At 48.4% G+C, this 16,729-nt stretch overlaps 1 protein-coding gene across 3 annotated transcripts in view; it reads right to left on the bottom strand.

Moving 5' to 3' along the window:
* IBTK (inhibitor of Bruton tyrosine kinase) overlaps window positions 1-16,729 on the bottom strand; it is a 125,962-nt gene that overhangs the window by 29,103 nt on the left and 80,130 nt on the right. For all 3 annotated transcript variants that reach the window (XM_073589680.1, XM_073589678.1, XM_073589679.1), the window contains exons 19-22: window positions 12,811-12,871; window positions 11,724-11,851; window positions 1,659-1,771; window positions 1,227-1,375 (exon numbers count right to left, since the gene is read on the bottom strand). In XM_073589680.1, coding sequence (XP_073445781.1) covers window positions 1,227-1,375; window positions 1,659-1,771; window positions 11,724-11,851; window positions 12,811-12,871 — 451 coding nt within the window. The remainder of the gene's footprint in view (window positions 1-1,226; window positions 1,376-1,658; window positions 1,772-11,723; window positions 11,852-12,810; window positions 12,872-16,729) is intronic.

The raw sequence follows: 16,729 nt of genomic DNA, 5'->3' as shown, positions 1-16,729 counted from the left end.
TCAGAGGCTACATGGGAAACATGCTGTATATCAGAGGCTACGTAGGGCACATACTGTACATCAGAGGCTACGTAGGGCACATACTGTACATCAGAGGCTACATTGGGCACATGCTGTACACGGCAGGCTATGTGGGGCTCATACTGTACATGGGAGGCTATGTAGGAGCTCATACTGTGTACAGGAGGCTATGTGGAGGCTCATACTGTGTACAGGAGGCTATGTGGAGGCTCATACTGTGTACAGGAGGCTATGTGGAGGCTCATACTGTGTACAGGAGGCTATGTGGAGGCTCATACTGTGTACAGGAGGCTATGTAGAGGCTCATACTGTGTACAGGAGGCTATGTAGAGGCTCATACTGTGTAAAGGAGGCTATGTAGAGGCTCATACTGTGTACAGGAGGCTATGTGGAGGCTCATACTGTGTACAGGAGGCTATGTGGAGGCTCATACTGTGTACAGGAGGCTATGTGGAGGCTCATACTGTGAACAGGAGGCTATGTGGGGGCTCATACTGTGTACAGGAGGCTATGTGGGGGCTCATACTGTGAACAGGAGGCTATGTGGAGGCTCTTACTGTGTACAGGAGGCTATGTGGAGGCTCATACTGTGTACAGGAGGCTATGTGGAGGCTCATACTGTGAACAGGAGGCTATGTGGGGGCTCATACTGTGTACAGGAGGCTATGTGGGGGCTCATACTGTGTACAGGAGGCTATGTGGAGGCTCATACTGTGTACAGGAGGCTATGTGGGGGCTCTGGTTCTTCCAGTTCGGCCAGTGGACCGAGACAGCCAAAGGGTTGAAACAGTGGCCTAAGAGCTGCACCATGCCCAACTCCAAGAGAGAGGGGGAAGGAGATAAAAGGGTCCTGAGAAAGTATGACACCCTAATTGCCTAATCCCGACTACTCATTCATATTTATCCTATTCACATCATCCCTCTGTAACCTTCAAGAGTAAGCTGCAAAAATGAGCAGGCAGGAACACCTGGTGATCCTATTACTATTCAACCTGTGGCTCAAAGTAGTATCCAGCCTACCCATATACTGTATTTTATGACCTGAGGCTACTGAACTTCACACTGGGTCCCTAACAGTTAGTTAAAACAAATATTTTACTCCAGATTAATACGCTATCAGAAGACAAATTATATGTAGCAAAAAGCAAAATGGAAGGGAAACAGCAAGAAAGAGATGACAGCTTGGATCAGGAATACTAACAAACCTCATTTCTTTGGAGCCTAAAGGTTGCAGTAAAGTCGGGTGACTGTAAATCTCTTGGGCTGCTTGCCCCTGCGAAGCTTCCTTCTGAGTCCGAAGTTAACAACTCCTGAAGGGACTCCACTGAATTGTTTTTCTCAGATTTAAAAAATCCTATAAATAAAGGGTGTGACATTTAGACAAACAAGTAAAGCTCTGAGTGCAGACAACAAGACAGTGAAATAAGGGGAAAAATTTAGGCAAAAATATCTGAAAAAATGAAGAACGTGTTATTTCTCCTAGTGCCTATTCTCCGTTAGACGGCACTAAAAGTTAGGAAGAATGTTCACATTACGTAATGTGCTTATATTCTGCCTTGTAAATGCCAAATTGGTAATATTTCAGTACGAATTAGCAAAATGATGGCAAAGAGACCCAAGCTAAATACATCCCATACCTGATGATTGTGGGCTCTGAATAACGTCCGAAAGGTTGTATCCTCCAGAGCTATCGGAACGCTTTCTAGGCTTCCTTTTCGCTTTCGTTTTGGCTTTTTTGAAGAGTGCTTCCCTGGAAAAAAAAAAAAGAAAATCTAAGAATTATGCCCTATAGGTAACATCTCAAAAGCATCCAAATCTATAGGCTCTTTAGTGGTAAAGTTGACCTATCACTTGCTATGAATATTAACTTTTTTTTACCTGGTCTAAGTGACACTTTCTTTTTTTTTTTGCTCATACACCTCTCTATTCCTCAGATAAGGCCCTCTTCCATATTGCACCTCCAATGTAGCTCCAGTCTTCTTAGGGGTGAGATCACTATGAATAGGCCCACAGAGGAGAGTTGAGGATCAAACCCATTTGTTTCACAAGACTACATTTACATTCCGGGTGCAAAAGGCAAGAGGCCATGCTAAAAAACATGGATTTTTGTGAGTACTCACCGTAAAATCCTTTTCTCCGAGACGCTCATTGGGGGACACAGAGACTGTGGGTGTGTGCTTCTGCCGTCTGGAGGCCGACACTAAGTGTACAAAAAAAGAGTTAGCTCCTCCTCCGCCGCATACACCCTCGCCCCTAGGCCGGGCGTAACTCAGTTTAGTGCATAAGCAGTAGGAGAACGCGCCTTAAACTCAGGCAAGAAACTATATGTCTGAAAAAGGGGCCACCCTAAACCTTGTACAAGGATTTGTATAACTCAAAATAAGTAAATGCCAACTGGCTGATAGGGTGGGTGCTGTGTCCCCCAATGAGCGTCTCGGAGAAAAGGATTTTACGGTGAGTACTCACAAAAATCCATGTTTCTCCTTCGTCTCATTGGGGGACACAGAGACTGTGGGACGTTCTAAAGCAGTCCTCTGGGCGGGATCTTAGCTCACCCAATCCATGCTAATTTGCGCCCCTGATTAGAGGTGTGCAACTGCTGCCTGGAGAATCTTTCTTCCCAGGCTTGCATCCGAGGATGCCTGGGTATGTACGTTATAATGTTTGACAAACGTATGCAAACTGGACCAGGTAGCTGCTTTGCACACCTGCTCCGCTGAAGCCTGGTGTCGCAGTGCCCATGAGGCACCCACTGCCCGTGCCGAGTGAGCCTTGATCCCTGCCGGAACCGGCGTGCCCCTGATTTGATAAGATTCTTGGACCGTCAGGCGAACCCATCTGGCCAAAGTCGCTCTGGACGCAGCGAGCCCCTTCCGCCGCCCCTCTGGAACCACGAATAGAGAGTCTGTCTGGCGGAATGGCGCTGTCCTTGTCACATACCTCCTAAGAGCTCTTACCAGATCCAGGGTGTGCAAAGCCTTTTCTACCCTGTGCACCGGTGCCGGGCAAAATGAGGGTAAGACAATGTCTTCATTGATATGAAATGCAGACACAACCTTCGGCAAGAAGGGAGGAGCTGGCCTTAAAACTACCTTATCTTTATAAAAGGTCAGGAACGGCGGTTTACAAGATAAGGCCGCCAATTCCGAAATCCGCCTAATAGACGTTATAGCTACTAGAAAAACGACCTTTCTGGACAGGTAAGGTAAGGAGACCTCTTGCAATGGTTCGAAAGGAGCCTCCTGAAGGGCCCTGAGCACCAAGTTCAGGTCCCATGATTCCGTCGGCGCTTTATAGGGGGGTACTAAATGTGCGACCCCCTGCATAAACGTCCTAACCTGCCAGACGGAAGCGACTTTTCGTTGGAAAAGCACCGACAGGGCCGAGATTTGCGTTCTGAGCGAACTCGGAGCCAACCCTGCGTCCAGCCCTGCCTGTAGAAAAGCCAGTACGTTGGGGATCGAAAAAACCAGAGGAGCCACTTCACGATCCCTACACCAACGGAAAAAAACTTCCCAAGTTCGATGATATACTCTCGCCGAGGAAGGCTTTCGGGCACTCACCATCGTGGCCGCCACATCGCGCCTGAATCCTGCCTGTGTTAACAGCCAAGATTCAATGGCCACGCTGTCAAACACAGGGCCCCTAAGTTCGGATGGCAGATCGGCCCCTGGGACAGTAAGTCCGGCCGATCTGGAAGACGCCAGGGTACGTCCACCACTAGTTGAACCAGATCTGCATACCAGGCCCGCCGGGGCCAGTCTGGGGCCAGCAGAATTGCTGGAACCTTCTCTCTCCTTATTTTCCTGATAACTCTTGGAAGCAGCGGCAGCGGGGGGAACAAGTACGGGAGACGAAACTGGCTCCACGGGAGCACCAGAGCGTCTGCTGCGATTGCCTGCGGATCGAGGGATCGAGCGACAAACCTTTGTACTTTGGCATTCTCTCTGGATGCCATAAGGTCCACGTCTGGTGTCCCCCACCGTTGGCAGATCTGCTGAAAGATCTCGGGGTGCAGGGACCATTCCCCTGCCGCGACCCCCTGTCGGCTGAGAAAATCTGCCGCCCAGTTTTCGACTCCTGGAATGTGTACCGCTGAAATTACCACGCGGTTCTTCTCTGCCCAACGCAGTACCAGCCCGACCTCGCGCATGGCTGCCTGGCTGCGCGTGCCCCCTTGATGGTTGACATATGCTACTGCTGTAGCATTGTCCGACTGAATGCGCACCGGCCGGTGTCTCAGGAAACACTGGAAATGTTGCAGGGCCAATCGTATTGCCCGTATCTCCAGAATGTTGATCGGGAGAACTATCTCCTGAATGGACCACCGCCCCTGGGCTGTGTGACTCTGGAAAACTGCTCCCCAACCTTGCAGGCTTGCATCGGTCGTCACCACCAACCATTGTTCCGGGGGAAAGGGTTTCCCCTGGACCAGAGACGAGTCGCGAGTCCACCACCGGAGTGAACGTCGGACCAGCGGAGACAACTTGCACCGATGACTGAGAGACAGCAGCCTCCGGTCCCATGCTGACAAGAGCGCATGCTGAAGCGGACGGAGATGGAACTGGGCAAACGGGATTGCCTCCATCGCCGCCACCATTCTGCCCAACACACTCATGCCGTACCGGATGGATCTGGTGCCCGGCTGTAGAAGGTTCCGTACCCCTTGCTTGATTTTTCGCGCCTTGTCCTGAGGGAGGATCACCAGCCCCCGGGAGGTGTCGAAAATCATGCCTAGGAACACGATTCTTTGGGCTGGAACCAAGGACGACTTGCTCCGATTGATCAACCAGCCTAGACGGGCCAGGGTATCCAGAGTGATACTGACATTGTCCTGGCACTCCTGAAACGACGGCCCCTTTACCAAAAGGTCGTCCAGGTAAGGTAACACCGTTATGCCCCGTGCATGCAGGATGGCCATAACCACCGCCATTATCTTTGTAAAGACTCTGGGGGCAGTGGCTAAACCAAAGGGCAGAGCCACAAATTGGAAATGTCGTCCTCCGATCGCAAATCGCAGGAACCTCTGGTGTGGGGGAAATATCGGAATATGTAGATATGCATCCTGCACATCGATCGAGGCCAGGAATTCCCCTGGATCCATGGCTGCAATGACCGAGCGGAGGGACTCCATCCGGAATCGCCTGACCCTGATGAATCTGTTCAGGATCTTTAGATCCAGTACTGGCCTCACAGTCCCGTCTTTTTTGGGGACCGAAAACAGATTGGAGTAAACCCCTGCGACTCTTCGCCCTGCGGCACTGGGGCGATGACCCCTTTGCGCTGTAGCCTCATTATAGCCTGTAACAAACTTTCCGCCTGCGAATCTGTCTTGGAAAGTCGGGAACGGAAGAATCGCTGTGGCGGCCGTCCGACAAACTCTATCTTGTACCCGGACGATATTAGTTCTGCCACCCAAGTGTCGCGTGTCACTGCGACCCAAACGTGGCTGAACCCTAGTAGGCGTCCGCCCACTCTGTCGTCCGTAGGTACGGAGCGCCTCCAGTCATTTAGCTGGAGGTTTTTGGGATCTGGCCCCCCTCGCTCTGGGCAAACGGCCTCGGCCTCTACCCAGCGGATTGGCCCTGTAAGAGGTTTGCTTTTCCCTACTCTGGCCATCGTTTGCGGAGGAGTATGCCCTGGCCGAAGTCCCCCCCCAGGGGCTACGAAAGGGCCGAAAACGCCTCTGCGTTTGCCTGAATGCCGGGCAACTTCTCTGCTGCGGGAGGAAACTACTTCTCTCCCCTGTGGCTTCTGAGATAAGCCTATCAAGCTTCTCACCGAACAGCCGATTGCCCTGAAAAGGCAATGAGGTTAAGGATTTTTTAGAGATAGAATCCGCTTTCCACAGCCTCAGCCATAATGCACGCCTAATGGCGATCGCATTTGCTGCCGCCACAGCCGAACACTCGGCCGCGTCCAGTGAGGCGCTGACAAGATAATCACTCGCTCCTGATATCTGATTTGCCACCTCCAAGACCTCCGCGGGCAGATCCCTGTCTTGGAGGGCCTTATACAGAGCGTCCCCCCACGAAACCATGGCTTTAGCCACCCAAGTTGCCGCAAAGGAGGGGGCCAGAGCCGACCCTGCTGCCTCATATACCGAGCGGGCAAGCCCGTCCATGAGGCGATCAGTTGGGTCCTTTATAGAAGAAACACTGGGTAACGACAATAGCGATCTTGATGCTAAACGTGATACCGGTGGGTCCACTACTGGCGACTCTACCCAACCCTTATGGAGCTCAGGAGGAAACGGATACTTTGCTTGCAGCGCTTTTTGCATTGCAAAACGCTTATCCGGGTGTTCTCTATGTTTCTGGACTAGCTCCTCAAACTCCGGATGCGTGGCAAACCTTCTATGTGGTCGCCTGGATTTCTTGAAAGAGACCTTGTGACCTGAGGCTGTGGGCACATCGTCCTCGATCTCTAATGTCTGGTTGACTGCCTCAATGAGACTGTCCACCGAGTCCTGGAACCCCAGGCTTTCTAGATTCCAGGCCTCCTCCTCCTCGCCCTCATCCTGATCGCTCCCTGAGCTCAGCGACGGGGAACGAGATGCCCTAATACCCGCCGCCGAAGCCCCGGAGGGCCCGGCCGACGGGGAACGAGCCCTTTTGATATGAGCTTGCCTGGTACTGGAGCGGCCTCTAACGGTTGGAGGGTCCTGAGACGAGGACGAGCTATCTCCCGCTGGCAGACCACCATCCTTGTTCCTGCCCGGGCCTTGAAGGGATTCAATTGCCCTTGTAAGGGACAGCATAGAATGCGATAAGGACACCGCCCATTCCGGGGGGTCCTGACCCCTGGGTTCTGAAACAGTGGGGGGCTCCTGGGCGCGCTCCGACTCGCAGGCTTCACAAAATTTACCCGCCTGTGCCTTTGGCAGCCTGACCCCACAGGACACGCAAACCGCGTAAAGGAAAGAGTGAGCTTTCCCTTTGGCAGACATACTTGCACAAGCTGAAGGCAGGGTAGAAGGAGGAGGAGGGTAACCCCTTCCCTGACAACCAGTGCGGTTCTCCAAACGGAGTTACACTCACCCACCGGCAGCGTCCCACTCCTGTTTGAAGTACCCCGGGAAACTCCGGATGCGTGGACGCGAGGTGGTAGGGCGGAAGTCTCCGCTCCGGGACTTGTGCGCCCGCCGTTCTCCACCCCCTGACCTCCAGGCCTCCTGCTCCTATACAGAGCGTCTCCCCATGCGACGTCAGTGGGCGGGACTTCCGGCTACCACCGGAAGTCGGCGCGCGGGGCCTCGCGCGATACTCACGGGCCTCCTCCTGCAGCGGGGGCCGCGGCCGCCGGCGGGCTTCCGGCTGCACTCCGGTACACGCGGTGTGCGGCGTCCGGGTGCAACGCCACTCTGGGCAAACGGCCTCGACCTCTACCGTTACTCACCGGGGCAAACTTGCGGTGCGCTCCAGGAGAGAGGCGATGGGCGAGCGAGAGAGACGGATCTCCCTAATATTAAAGGTGAGCAGGGCCATCCGCCGTGGGCTCCATCCCCGGCAGGGGGGGGGGGGGGGGGGGACTTCTGGTACCGGTTTCTTCCCCCTGTACTCGGCCACGTCCAGTAACTAGACCCCTCGGCTCACCTGCGCCTCCAATTCAGCCCCTGGACTCACTACCAAGGGGTGGAAGGGGCCTCCATAAATTGTTGTTGTAGGAGAGGAACAACGTGGAGGCTGACCCCTGGGTTCTGCTCACACGTGCTCGCCTGATGAAGTTATGGGGAAACCGAATCCTCTTATCAGGATGCGTTGCCCCTCTTTAAAAAATAAAAAATAAAAATGGTTGTCTGGCAAAAAGTCCCAGATGTGTCCCTCGGTGCGGGAGAGGACACGTGGAGGGTTACTCACACGTGGTCGCCCGTTGATGATTTGGGGAGATCGGACCCTCTCTATAGGATCCGTCGCCCCTGTCTTATCTTCATAGAAAAAGGAGGGGAAAAAAAAAAAAAAAAAAAAAAAATCTAGTCTGGACCTCCAGACTGCGTGTGCCTCCATCAGACACTAAGCAAAAACTGAGTTACGCCCGGCCTAGGGGCGAGGGTGTATGCGGCGGAGGAGCTAACTCTTTTTTTGTACACTTAGTGTCGGCCTCCAGACGGCAGAAGCACACACCCACAGTCTCTGTGTCCCCCAATGAGACGAAGGAGAAATTACATATTCATGGTAAGTGACAAGCCTCTCACCTAAATCAGATCTCACACTTTGCACTGATGAGAGGCAACACCCTGAAACACTGTCTGCAAATTGAGATCCTGGTTTTTATCCTAAGTCATGTGGCAAGGCTCGATAAAGGGTCGATACTGACTTTTAGAATTGCTAGTTCCAATAGGTGGAGCTAGAGTTCATGTGCTCTTCCTCTACGAAGAGGCAATTCGCATGGAAAATGACAGTCATTTAAAAAGGTGTACTTCCCATGTCAGAATGGCAATATAATTCTTTTTATACAAAGTTTAAAGTCCAGCAATAAGAATAACCCATTAGCACTATAGTACGTATCTGCGATTAGGTAACTTATTTGGCGTTCTCTTTTTCCAGTAACAGAATGAGAGAACTCACGAGTTCAAATGTATTCATGAGCCAGACTCAGTCATTGCCCACCAATCCCGAATGACAGATCCTCAATGTTCCTCCTCCTCACATATTTATGCACAAAACAGTACAGAAAAAATGCAACAGATGAGAAGTGACGTGAAGCAGAATTATGATTATGGGAGAGGGAGAAACATAAATATTGGAGCAGTTCATAGATAAGGAGTCCGGATGTTTTATTGTCCTCTGATTGGGGTCTCCTAATGTGTTGTGATGCCGCCACGAGGAGACCGCAATCAGAGGACAATAAAACATCCGGACTCCTTATCTATGAACTGGTCCAATATTTATGTTTCTCATTCTCCCACAATGACAATTCTGCTTCACGTCACTTCTCATCTATTGCATTTTTTCTGTGCTGTGTTGTGTATAAATATGTGACTCTTCAGATGTTGTATTAGTCAATGTCTGATGAAGAGACCTGAGTAGTCTTGAAAGCTTGCAATGTATTACCATCTTTTCAGTTAGCCATTAAAAGGTATCAACCTCTGAGGACTCTCAATTCTGAATATTCTTCTATCTACTGGCTAACACGGTACAAAGATATACATCTTTCCTGCATTGTCTTTAGGGTAACTATTTAAGTTATGTACTGTCTGTGATCAGGTCTTTCGTGCATACTATTTACATTTTGGTAAATAGGTTTCCTGGCACTCATTACAAGCTGCGGACGGGTGGGTGAACCTGAGTTCAGCCCTTGAATACAGTTGTACTTGTGTTTTCTTTGCTTGACAAAAAAAAAAAAAAAAAAAAAAAAAGAGTGTGCCACTAAAGATGTCACTGCAAAAAACTGAACACCAGGCCAATTTATGTTCCAACATTATATTTCAGGAAAGAGAGGATTCCAGGGAGACCGTGTGAGGAAGATAAAAACCCATGTTTATTGATTCATTTTACAATTGTATAAACGATCATCACGTTAACATTATAATCAGGAACAATTAAAATAAATTTACTTTATTGTCATTGCTTAATGTATAGGGTTCGTTCCATCTTAGACATTATAAATAAGTGGAGGACAAAATGTAAAATCTGTGTAACAGGGCAGTCGCTGGCCCTGCATGTGCATGGTATTCTCCATTCACTGCTATAAGTTAAGAGAAATAGCTAGATTGAATATGGGTGTGCTACGTTCTCCATATACTCTGGGGCTCTAGGAGGGGGACAAAGCAGAGCAGACATTTATAGCACAAATTATAGTTATTAAGGTTGGGAACAGCCCTTACCATAATAAAATGCACACTATTCTGCGCCATAAAGTGGAGAAAGATATCATTGTAACTTTTCAATACTACATTACACCCATACACTAAGGCTGGTTTCACATTTGCGTTTTTTAGCGCTGGAAAAAAACGCATATGTGCGCATGCGTTTTTTCCCCTATATTTAACATGGGTGCGCATACCTGCGCGCTTGTAAGCGCATGTATGCGATTTTCATGCGCTGCGTTTTTTTGGGGTGTGCGTTTGTATTTTCCAGACGCAGCATGTTGCATTTTTTGGCCCTGCAAAAAAGCGCATGCGCACATATGCGCACGTTTTGCGCTAAAAATGGCCATTATAGCCTATGGATGCGCATATGTGCGCACTGGCATGCTCATGTATGCGTTTTTTTGCATATGCGTTTTTTTTTTAAACCATGGAATTTAGGGGTTTGGGTTAGAGTTAGGGTTAGTTAAGGGGGTTTAGGGTCAGGGTTAGGGTTGGGGTTTGGGTCAGGGTTAGGGTTAAGTATGGTTTTGTTAAGGGTTAGGGTCAGGGTTAGGGTCAGGATTAGGGTTAAGTATGGTTTTGTTAAGGGTTAGGGTCAGGGTTAGGGTTAGGGTCAGGGTTAGGGTTAAGTATGGTTTTGTTAAGGATTAGGGTCAGGGTTAGGGTCAGGATTAGGGTTAAGTATGGTTTTGTTAAGGGTTAGGGTCAGGGTTAGGGTTGGGGTTTGGGTCAGGGTTAAGTATGGTTTTGTTAAGGGTCAGGGTTAGGGTTGGGGTTTGGGTCAGGGTTAGGGTTAAGTATGGTTTTGTTAAGGGTTAGGGTCAGGGTTAGGGTCAGGATTAGGGTTAAGTATGGTTTTGTTAAGGGTTAGGGTCAGGGTTAGGGTTAGGGTCAGGGTTAGGGTTAAGTATGGTTTTGTTAAGGATTAGGGTCAGGGTTAGGGTCAGGATTAGGGTTAAGTATGGTTTTGTTAAGGGTTAGGGTCAGGGTTAGGGTTGGGGTTTGGGTCAGGGTTAGGGTTAAGTATGGTTTTGTTAAGGGTCAGGGTTAGGGTTGGGGTTTGGGTCAGGGTTAGGGTTAAGTATGGTTTTGTTAAGGGTTAGGGTCAGGGTTAGGGTCAGGATTAGGGTTAAGTATGGTTTTGTTAAGGGTTAGGGTCAGGGTTAGGGTCAGGGTTAGGGTTAAGTATGGGTTTTGTTAAGGATTAGGGTCAGGGTTAGGGTCAGGATTAGGGTTAAGTATGGTTTTGTTAAGGGTTAGGGTCAGGGTTAGGGTTAAGTATGGTTTTGTTAAGGATTAGGGTCAGGGTTAGGGTCAGGATTAGGGTTAAGTATGGTTTTGTTAAGGGTTAGGGTCAGGGTTAGGGTTAGGGTCAGGTTTAGGGTCAGGATTAGGGTTAAGTATGGTTTGGTTAAGGGTTAGGGTCAGGGTTAGGGTTAAGTATGGTTTTGTTAAGGGTTAGGGTCAGGGTTAGGGTTAGGGTCAGGGTTAGTTAGGGTTTAGGGTTTGGGTTAGGGTTAAGTATGATTTGGTTAAGGGTTAGGGTCAGGGTTAGGGTTAGTAAAGTCATGGTTTGGGTAGTGTGAGGGGCCACCTAAAAATGTTGGAAAAAAACGCAAACGCGGTAAAAACGCACTAAAAACGCATACAAACGCATAAAAACGCTGCGTTTTTTTCATGCATGCTCATAAAAATGCTTGAAAAAAACGCAGCAGTTGTATGCTTACGTATGCGTTTTTTCAATGCGTTTTTTTGCGGGAAAAACGCGCTGCAAAAAAAAGCAAGTGTGAAACTAGCCTAACTGCAGTTGGTAATCATTCTAATCAATATCACAAGAAATTGGACGTGAAAACAGAAATCTGGCAATTCCCTTTCTATATCTTAGACTTACGGAGTAAATTGTTCAGAAAAACTGTCATCTTTAGTTGACATGACAGTGTCACCATCTTCATACTCTAAAGTGCTGATGTCTGGTCCATCCAAGTATGGGGTGATCAGTCTCTTGTCCATGGCAGGAATCTGTCATTTAATCATAAAGCATAGTAGTCATGTAACATCTTGGCAAGCATTAATAGTTAAAAAGAGTATTCCTGTGTGTCGCACTTACAGTAGGTCCTTAGGATAAGCCATAAATGCTTTGGGGATGCCAAACTAGTGTTTGCGGAGATTGCATTGGCCATAAAAGATTCTCATGAGAATACCCCCCTACTAACACAGGCTTTTGGGGAAAAAAAGACACAAAGCTAGCAGAAGGCAAAACTGCAGAGGCGGTGAAACGCGCGTCGAGGTGTGTCATTGCAGGTGGCTATCCCCCATTCATCATGACTGCAGGTAATGTTTACTTTGCATTTATAGCAGCTTCTGATGATGATGATTAGGGATTGATTTATCTTTATAATATACATTCATGGTGCCTAGCATTTTCCAATAGTTATTGTCATTTATATATGTCCATAGTGACATGGTATGTATAAATTGTTTGCACTTTCTTATCCCATATCGTATGGATTAGGTAGTAGTAACAGGGCAAGATACTTATGTGGTTTTTTATATTTATTTTGCTACTATTGTCTACAAGTAACCACACATTTGTGTATACTGCTACCTTTCGGGGCTACACCTTCTGCTAGCTTTATTGTGTCTTTTTGTCCCAATTTTTGGTATCCTTTTTGATATTTTGTAACATTATATGTAGTTTTAATCTGAGATAATAAAATGTATTTTACTTTATATAAAATTTGATCCTACTCCTTCATTTGTCTCTTGGTTTCTATGTTAGCTCTGTGAAGGGATCATGTTGATATTCTTTGAGGAATCTTTTGTGCTCACACAGGCTTTTATAGTCATCAGAAGTGGCACAGGTAATCTAAATCCATAACTACCTGGTTGAACAATATGCTTGAAGGCATCTAAGATATATTCACTCTGTCATTTTTGTACATTATATACTATATTTTCCTATATACAGTAATATTTACCATTTTTCTATAATAACTTGCTAGTTCCTTCAGCACTTCTTCACTCAAAACATCCAAAGACCTACATACAAAAAAAGTAAAGAAAAAAATGCATAAAATTAGATATAGAATGAAACACATATCTTTACTCATAAAGGCAACCACTAAAGATCACATGATTGCTGCAGATCCGGTATCTCAGACCCCAGATGATGGATGTTACCCCTTGGGAAAGTTGCATTTGGCTACACATTTCCTAGAGCCAGGGTTGGCTGGCAATGTTTAGCCCGGGGATCAGCACAAAGCATTGGCCCATGAGCATCTTGGTGAATACTAAAGGCCCACATATACAATAGACTACCAGCAGCTAAACACATTGATTTTGCCAAGATTGTCAGGCTAGTGTGTGCCTCCCAATTTTCATCCAATAGATTATGTGGTGGGATTGCAGACACACGATTACTTTGCTTTATGGGAGATAAGCCGCTGACACAGGAGTCTGGCTCAGTTCTCTCAGAGAACATCACAAGTCTTGGCCAAGTTGAGCATTGCTGTGAGTTGTGGGACTCATAAATGTTTGTGTATGGTGGACTTAAGGGCCCCGTCACACATAGCAACTCACCAGCGATCCCGACAACGATATCAAACGTGTCAGGATTGCTGGGGAGTCGCTACATGATCGCTGGTGAGCTGTCAAACAGACAGCTTCACCAGCGATCAGCACCAGCGATGCCGAGCGCGCAGCGTCGCTGTGTACATTAGTTACCAGCGCGCTGATGCAGGGAGCTGGTAACTAAGGTACACATCGGGTTTCTAAGGGACGTGCATCTCTTAGAAACCCGATGTGTACCTTAGTTACCATCTCCCTGCATCAGCGCGCTGGTAGTTAAGGTACACATCGGGTTTCTAAGTGACGCACGTCCCTTAGATACCCGATGTGTATGTTAGTTACCAGCTGATCGCTGGTCTCCCGCCCGTCACACGCAGCGATGCGTGCTGGCCAGCGGGAGACCAGCGATCAAAGAAATGTCCAGGGCTTTCCAAGAACAATCAGCGATAACGGCAGGGGGGCCGGTCGCTGATCGCTGTCACACACAGCGATCTCGCTGGTGAGATCGCTGTTGTGTCACAAAACTTGTGACTCAGCAGCGAGATCGCTGTGTGTGACGGGGCCCTAAGGCTTGAGCCTCATATAGTGCTCAGTGCATGTAGAGCATGCTACTAAAAACCCATTTCATAAAACGGACAGCCTCTTTTTGCTGTATGACAAGAAATGTATAACAAATGCATTATTATTATTGCTAATAACTGAGAAGGTCCTGCAAAACCATGCTGCCATTATTAGCAAACTATCTGCACTTAATTTTTAATTATATTGTCCGTCTTCCCAACCCCTATAATAATCACTCACTTCTTTGCAGTAAAAATCTCCCGTGACGACTCAGCATTTTTTCTTAAATATGCCAGACGTAAATTGAATAGGCTCAGAATCAAACTGTTGACTCTTCTTGTGGGACAAACATTGGCCCCTGATGTTGTCTCCTACAGTTTGTCTTCTGTTATCTTTGTTAAACAGTGAACATGGCCACTGAACAATGATGTTTGCTTATATGCTAACTATGCATTGTGGAAGGGTCCCGTTTCACATAGCGACGCACCAGCGATCCCGACAACGATACGACCTGGTAAGGATCGCTGGTGCATCACTACATGGTCGCTAGTAAGCTGTCATACAGGCAGATCTACTCAACGACGCACCAGAGATCCCGACAACGATACGACCTGGTAAGGATCGCTGGTGCATCACTACATGGTCGCTAGTAAGCTGTCATACAGGCAGATCTACTCAACGACGCACCAGAGATCCCGACAACGATACGACCTGGTAAGGATCGCTGGTGCATCACTACATGGTCGCTAGTAAGCTGTCATACAGGCAGATCTACTCAACGACGCACCAGAGATCCCGACAACGATACGACCTGGTAAGGATCGCTGGTGCATCACTACATGGTCGCTAGTAAGCTGTCATACAGGCAGATCTACTCAACGACGCACCAGAGATCCCGACAACGATACGACCTGGTAAGGATCGCTGGTGCATCACTACATGGTCGCTAGTAAGCTGTCATACAGGCAGATCTACTCAACGACGCACCAGAGATCCCGACAACGATACGACCTGGTAAGGATCGCTGGTGCATCACTACATGGTCGCTAGTAAGCTGTCATACAGGCAGATCTACTCAACGACGCACCAGAGATCCCGACAACGATACGACCTGGTAAGGATCGCTGGTGCATCACTACATGGTCGCTAGTAAGCTGTCATACAGGCAGATCTACTCAACGACGCACCAGAGATCACGACAACGATACGACCTGGTAAGGATCGCTGGTGCATCACTACATGGTCGCTAGTAAGCTGTCATACAGGCAGATCTACTCAACGACGCACCAGAGATCCTGACAACGATACGACCTGGTAAGGATCGCTGGTGCATCACTACATGGTCGCTAGTAAGCTGTCATACAGGCAGATCTACTCAACGACGCACCAGAGATCCCGACAACGATACGACCTGGTAAGGATCGCTGATGCATCACTACATGGTCGCTAGTAAGCTGTCATACAGGCAGATCTACTCAACGACGCACCAGAGATCCTGACAACGATACGACCTGGTAAGGATCGCTGGTGCATCACTACATGGTCGCTAGTAAGCTGTCATACAGGCAGATCTACTCAACGACGCACCAGAGATCCCAACAACGATACGACCTGGTAAGGATCGCTGGGGTGTCGCTACATGGTCGCTAGTAAGCTGCCAAACAGGCAGATCTCTTCAACGACGCAGCAATCCGACGGCGAGCCGTTTAACGACCTCGGTGGTCGTTAGGACCTTGTCACACAGCAGCTTTTCTGACGACTCATGCCTGCGTCCCGGAGTTGTGCTTTGCCAACGAGGTCGATCGTTGGCGTTAAACACAGCGATGCGTGCTGGCCAGCAGCGATGAAATAATGGCCCAGGACATTCGAGCACGATCAGCGATATCCAGCGGTGGGGCCGGTCGCCGCTATGTGTCACATGTAGCGAGATCGCTGTTGCATCACAAAATCGGTGACGCTTCAGCGATCTCGCTAGCAATCTATGTGAGACGGGGCCTTAAGAGCCAGCTTGCTAACTTTGAAAGCAGAGAGGGAAAAACTATGCAAACAGTTTAAATAATCAAGTAATTCTACTTGATTTCATCACCACTCTTCCCCTTATCTGTGATGCTAGACTAAAGGACAGACACTTGTTAAATCTAAAAATAGGTTACATGCCACTATATAAAGAGTTTCTTCTGGTCAGGGACTCTTCAGGATATCAGCTTAGGGTACCACGAACCCGGCTGGAAAAACACAGGACTGCTTCATTGACCATCACTGAAACCCCAGAAAGAATCCAAGATGGAACAAGCGGTTCACCTGGCCTCATACCTCACTGCTCTCGGTTATTTCCTAAGCTTGTCATTACTGCCTCGATGTGGGGCCCTCCAAAAGTGGGGAGCCACTGGTATGGGTATGCAACGCTGGAGCAGCTCTAATCCTGACGAGTCAACGGAAGGGTGAGACTGTAATTTGCACCATTGGGTATTTGCTGGGACTCTTCTGTATGCTATTGTGTGTTGGTGGTTCAATAAATGATTGCCACACTGTTTTGCTCTCACCCTGTGTTGTCTGAGTAGTGTTCGGCCCAAGGGGAGAGAGAGAGAGCGGGTGTTCAGTGGTATGAGCTCTGGTCCATGCAGTCTTGCTAAAGACAGCTGGGCCAGCGGACAAGAGCACCCACTGACTCCCGTGTCTCCACACCCCCCAAGAAAAATAATAATTCCCCATCACGATTATAATTTTGTACTCCCTTGCAGTGATCACCCCACGTAGTAAAATTAATCC

Source organism: Dendrobates tinctorius, unplaced genomic scaffold, assembly GCF_039654945.1.
Source record: "Dendrobates tinctorius isolate UK_male_01 unplaced genomic scaffold, ASM3965494v1 ptg000111l, whole genome shotgun sequence".
NCBI lineage: Eukaryota > Metazoa > Chordata > Amphibia > Anura > Dendrobatidae > Dendrobates > Dendrobates tinctorius.
Note: the sequence above shows the minus strand (reverse complement) of the source record. Positions and strands in the feature narration are given on the sequence as shown.